Source organism: Lutjanus erythropterus, chromosome 13 (genome assembly GCF_056507025.1).
Source record: "Lutjanus erythropterus isolate fLutEry1 chromosome 13, fLutEry1.hap2, whole genome shotgun sequence".
In the NCBI taxonomy this organism is placed as follows: domain Eukaryota; kingdom Metazoa; phylum Chordata; class Actinopteri; order Lutjaniformes; family Lutjanidae; genus Lutjanus; species Lutjanus erythropterus.
The window spans coordinates 15,190,793-15,197,199 of record NC_139329.1 but is presented as its reverse complement, the minus strand read 5'-3'; the positions used below and the strand labels follow the sequence as shown (position 1 = coordinate 15,197,199).

Sequence of the window (6,407 nt, the reverse complement as noted above, 5' to 3'; positions counted from 1 at the left end):
ATACAGTAGTGGAAAGTGTACTGAAAGTCTGTATTCAAGTACAAATACTGTTACATTACTGAAATATTACTCAACCACCAGCAAAACTACCGTGGCCAGTATTTCAAAATTTTTAATCTAGATCAGAATTATCCAGATTTTGCAATCCCTTTTTTGTTATACCGCATGAAACTAATCTTGTTGGTTTTGTCCTGGAATTTCAACAAATTTTCAGATAGGATCTTTTTGATCCAGATATCACAAGATCAGGATTGCAGAATCTAGATCAAGAGAATCTACATTATTATTAATTAAATGTCTTGCTGGATTAAAAACAAACAAACAAACAAAAAAACAAGAGCACATAACTGTCTTGTCAGCATACAACTGTTTTTATTGATCAAAAGACCCTGATCAACATGATGATTGATAAAGCAGCTCTCACTGACTGTCCAGCTGGTACATGTGGCTGCAGTGTGCCATCAGTGGAAGGCCAGAATCATCTATCTGGGGCTTTTCCTGCAGGAAAGAACCTTGCATCAAGATATGTCAAATTTTTGTTTTTGTACCTACCCATTTTGCACAAAAACACTTTTGTTGTTGTCTAATTGAAAATAATGGTTCATTAGCATTGGTGTTTATTTATAAGTGTTTCATTTAGGATAGATATTGTTTGGCATGATTTGTGTTACTGTAATATGCAGGAAATGAATGAAAGAATGATTCCATGAACGCTACATGTCTCTACACAAGGTGCAATGTTGAGTTTTCTTGTAAACAAAAGTTTATTCAGAGTTTCTCATCAAACCGCAGTGTGTGTATCTTTGAGTCTTAACAAAATGTTTTATGTTCCTCATAATTTTTTTTCAAAGCCAACTTTTAAAATATTTCAATTGTTCACAAATATGTTTGTTAGCTCACAGTCATCTTCTTCATTGGTTTTTGCAAGCACTATGCTTTTTGGTATGGTGTTGCCACTAAATATTGTGAGGAAGGACACAAGTATAAACATTGCTCCATGGTGGTCAAAAACTTCACAGTGTACCTTAATTCAAAATGTAGGCCTACTCAGTTGTTAGTTATGATTTTAAAAGTAGTTAAGTAGATTATATAGTTTTATGCTTAAAGCTATATGTAACATTTCCATTCCATTTAATTCCAGTTCATATCCTGTTAGCTGTTGCTAGCTAGTTGAGCATTTCCACAATATCATAAGGATACATCAGTTTCAGCGTTGCAGAAGGTGAGAGCGAATAAATATAATGTGAATAAAACTTTGATATTACCTCATCCATAAACATGGTTTCTACCTGAGTCATGTCAGATATATTATCTCCAGCTATGGAGGCTGCTGAAAAGTGAAGATAACAGCTCCCATGATCCCATGCCATCAAACTACATCTTTTGTTATTGTTTCTATGTAAGACAGACACCTACATATTGTGCATTTAAGTAAGAGTAGAATTGCAGTCTTGGAAAAAAAAAAAAAAGAAAAAGCATACAAGTACCCAAATGAATTACTTGGTTACAGTAATGTGATTAGTTGTAATTTGTTCCTTCCACGCCTGGTCTTAGGACAATCACATATTTGTTGTTTTGGCTCTGTACTCCAGTTCTGAAGCATTCAATGGCAGTGAGATTAAAGTACTGACAATTAAATGTGAAGGTCTTAAAAGTAAACCTAAATAAAGTAATCACATTTAATATTTGCTTGCCATCATTTCCATTAAATGAGCGGGTTAAGTCTTGTTTAGGGACTTTTTGCCTTCAGCCTGGTTAGCAGCACTGAGACATATGATGATTAGATATCAGCTGAATAACTTAGTCAAAAACTCTCCTTTACTGGTGTATAAATGGGTTCCTTGTCTGTTTACATTTAGTTCTGGATCATTGTCCAAGAACCAGAGATGTATTATGGCAACGAGTGCCACACTGTCAAACCCCCTGGAACAGCCTTAAGGCAGAAAGTCAGAATTTTATCCCCTCATTTATACAAAACAATGAAAGAAAATGTGCTGATATTACTTGATTCTCTCTGTGATCCACAATGACCTCATGGTGATCACGAATTTGAGATAGAATAAAAAGGTAACCGAATATTTTTCACTAATTTGTGTAATCTGGGTTCAGCAGGCTCATTGACACGAATATTCCGCTACACTGGCACGAAATAATTTGTTTAAAATGGTGACATTATTTCCAAAGTATTTCTGCCCTAGGTATCAATTATCATAATGGCTTCCTGTGCCAATACCACACAATCCTCTCACATCACACACACACACACACACAAGCAAAACGCAGCGCGGTGCACTTGCTCCGCTCCTCTCTGAACCCTCCTTCCCACGATCCGCCCACCATCTCGGGGACTGGAGTCACGTGTCTCACCGCCTAGTGTCTCTGAGCGAGCCGACACCACCACTAATCAAAACTCACCGAGCGCCCGGCGAAGACGGACGGGAGGATGAGAGACGGAGAGGTGGACACGGACAGAAAGCAGCTAGGACGCCAGCACCAGTGGGCTGTAATGGAGGACGCTTAGCAGTGGCGGATAACCGGTGATCCGAAATGCTCCCTCTGTTTCCCGCAGAGGAGGGTTATGACAAGCAGGACGGGAGATGAGATTCACACTGTTTCGGAGACCCTCTCCCTCCTGTGATCAGTCCGCCTGTGAGCCCCGTGACACGGGGCGCACAGTACACAGACTGTGGATTGAAGAAAATTGTTTTGTTCTGTGTCTTATTTAATTTACATTGGCTACAGCTCTGCGGGAAGGGAAGGGTGGTCTCATCATGAGGGCTGCTTCGGCAAACTTATTCGCTCTTCTCCTCCTGGGCGCCCTTGCAAGTGTTTTCTACGTGTGGAGCGCGCTGGAGGACCGTTTGGAGCGACACAAGCGGGGCTTGTCGGTCCCGGGCGCGGGGTCTTTTCACCAGGGTCTCCCAGCGGACATCTCCGCCAAAACTTTCCGGGTTCTGCTCGCTGTCCCGGCGGCACAAAGACCGCACTTGCGGGGCAGACTTGAGGCTCGCAACCGCACTGATCAAACCGTCTCTGCAGGAAGTCGAGATTACCATGTGAATGGGGATAACAAGAGGTCAGCGCAGCGGGAGGGCCCGGTCAAGTTGGGCTCCCCGGTGGAGGATGGGATATTTTGGAGTGAATGGCTGGAAGATCTCCTCCCAGTGGGCTTCACGGAGGAATATGCCCGGATTTGGCGTGAGAGAGCCAGGACACACCGGGTGGTGAAGCTGGAGCCGGGATGCGGCAGGATATCTAACCAGCTCGCCACTTTCGCAGATGGGACCAAAGCGTGTGTGCGTTACGGGATAAACGCGGATCAGGTGCAAGGAGAAACTTTGACTTATTACCTTGCCAGCTTGCTCGGCATCACAAACCTGCCTCCTCTCATTCTGTCTCAGCTGAGCGGGGAAAGTGAACAATGGGCGGCGGTGAGGACGCGGATAGAGGGCTTACAGTGGAGCGATCGGGCCGTGGTGTCTCTTACCGAGTGGATCTCCAACCTGACCGGGGTGGTCACACCTGCGCCGCTCCGACAGGAGAGCAGCGGGCTGCATCCCGGGCTCCAAGAGCTCCGGAACAAGACGACGGGGGAGCTGCTGGAGCTGGTGCAGTGGTCGGACCTGATCATACTCGACTACCTGACCGCAAACTTCGACAGACTGGTGAGCAATTTGTTCAGCCTGCAGTGGGATTCGCGCGTAATGGAGAGGGACACCAATAACCTCCTGAAAACGCCCCGCGGTGACCTTGTCTTCATAGACAACGAGGCCGGACTGGTGCACGGGTTCCGGGTGTTGAACATGTGGGAGAAATATCACAGCACAGTATTAAACTCAGTGTGTTTGTTCAGAAAAAGGACCACGCAGCGTGTGGCGGAGCTGCACAGGCGCAGAGACTCCAGGAAAAGGCTGCTGGAGCTCTACAGAGACAGCGAGCCTTTGTCTCCGGAATTAGGATTTCTCTCAGACGAGCACGCCGGTGTTCTCCAGGACAGGATAGACAGATTATACAAACATATTTTGCATTGCAAAGGAAAGTACAGCCAGCTGTGAACATTCAGCACGCACAGGTGACGGATTTGCTGCCTGCCTGCACGCTATAATGAGCTCTGCAAACGGGACTGGCACACCTGTGCTAAACTGATGTGCATTACACAAAACTGTCTTGAATATCCAGCTGAACTACCTCTTGTGAATAGAATGTGTTGCCTACTTTATAAATAACTAATTTGACACATGTTTATAGGCTCCCTGCTGAGATTTTCACTGTATAGGGGAGAGCAGGGACAAAAGTATTTGGGGGGCATTGCAACACAGCCCTTTTTGCTTGGAAGTCAGGAACATGCTGTTAAGTCCACACAAAGTACAGCCCGTCAGGCCAAAATCAGTCCAATCAAATTATAAATATTGCCATATTTGAAGTTAAAAACTGATTTTTCACTTTAACTAAGTCACAATTTAATACCAATGCATCTGTATGACCTACATAAGTTAACAAGATCATCAACGAGAAGATCAGCTATTTGTCCACAGGGACCTCCAATATCAACAAAATATGAAAGTTGCTTGTAGTAGCTTTAAATTAATTAAGTTAATTAAATTAACTTAAAATTTAATAATTTTCTTAGACCTATTCATAGACTAAGTATCCGTGAAGGTTTAATATGTCATGCTACCCTATCTAAAGTACGACAGACAGAATAGAGCTAAAATTAACATGATGTTACTTTTATATATATGTTTCAATGTTCCTAGTGTATTATATTTGCAAGAAATGCCCAGAGTCGGGGTGAAGAAGAAAGACCAACACAAGTCTCATCAGTCCAGATGTGTGCACCAGAGCATGTCGGGCTGTTTTATGTGAGGGACAAGAGGTGTTAATGCACTAAGGAAAATTTGATACATTGGACTAATTTCATCCAATTGCAATATTTATGATGATAAATAGATATGAGAGTAACACGGTAATTTTGCGTAGCGATCTAACCGAAGCATTATTGCGTGTTTTCCTTGTTTTGTGATCAATATATTCAACTGCTACATTTGTCACAGACTTGTGTTTCTTTCATCCTGACACATTTTGTCAAAACATTTAAAGGATGATTTGAATTGGTAGAGCACATAGTTATTTCTTCCGCAATATAGTTTCTCAAAATAAATGCATCTCGGTGTAACGAGGGAAATACGGAGAAATTATACTTTAATCCCTGCTCTCCTTCCTGCTTCACAGCGACAAATGATAAAGGCCAGTCTATCCTGTCTTACTTCACTCCACTGATGCTCACCTGAATAGGATTAATTGTAAAGAGTAGGCTCTCTTTGTGACAAGGGTTATCATAAAGCAGCCCTTCATACATGTGTTTGGAATCTTGCCTTGTGTCTTGCCTAAGCCTTAACATAAGCTGATCTTGAATATTTCTGTTGACATCTGACAGGCTTTTTTCTTTATAGAAAACAGTTTGCACAGTACATTGTCATAGCAGCACCTGCACTCTTGTAATTGTGTTTGGATTGCATATTCAGCCTTAAAGTCACAGGTGTATCACATCCATTGTACATGGTGTAAGTACGTTGTAAATATTGTCTGTTGACATGTTTTGGGAATTTGACGCTCCGCTAATTTAATGTGCATTGTAACATTCCAGAATCTCTTGTCCTTTTTGATAAATACACTGTAATTTAATTTAACTGTTGTCAGACTATGTGTTTCGTATGCAGTTTGTATTTAACTGCCTTATTAGAGTGCATCAAATATTTACCTAGTCTGTGTGGAGCACTGGGACTTCTCGAGCCTCTGTACTTGCCCATTACAGTGCTCTCATTGTGCCGTAGAAATATCTTGTACTGGCACACTGTTCCCCAGGAGCCATTCTGTCAGCCACAGGCACGCTACAACAAGAATCTCTAATCCTCTTTATAATCTCACCCTGAATGATGAACTGAAGGAGACAACTGACATCATTTGACGTCCTTTGAAAAGGGGCTTTACTGTTCTCTAACTATTACAAAACTTCCTCCCTTTCAGAAGACAGATTACAGAATATTCATCACTCTAGTAATACAAACAAGTGAACCTGCGGCCAAGGCTGGATGGCTTATTGGTTCAAGCTGTTCAGCGAAAAAGTAAGAAAAGTCCTTTGGTGGGTGCATGTGCTGCAGAGAGGCCAGGCCTGCAATTAATGAGCGCTTTGCTCTCAGAGGAGAGCCTTGTTTACAGTTTTCCAAAGGTTGAATCTGTACCTGTGAAAGATATTCAAGGGAAAAAGTACAGGCACAGTGGAGGTCAGTCGTATTAGTTTGTCTTACTGAAACCCACATCAGGCTTTAATTTGACCCTGTTAGAACCATCCTCTCCTTGTTAGTTCCACTGTGAGCCCAGATCTGTGTCTAATTTGTGGTTCTAGA

General features: G+C 42.5%; 1 protein-coding gene across 1 annotated transcript; it reads left to right on the top strand.

Annotated features, from left to right (window-relative positions):
- The first annotated feature begins 2,391 nt into the window (after positions 1-2,391).
- On the top strand, positions 2,392-5,690 carry fjx1 (four-jointed box kinase 1). Its single transcript, XM_084734977.1, has one exon. The coding sequence runs from the start codon at positions 2,772-2,774 to the stop codon at positions 4,053-4,055; it is 1,284 nt and encodes a 427-aa protein (XP_084591103.1). The 5' UTR covers positions 2,392-2,771; the 3' UTR covers positions 4,056-5,690.
- Positions 5,691-6,407: the final 717 nt, after the last annotated feature.

Coding starts and splice junctions, on each gene's coding strand:
- fjx1 (XM_084734977.1), top strand. CDS start 2,772: ATGAGGGCTGCTTCGGCAAACTTATTCGCTCTTCTCCTCCTGGGCGCC.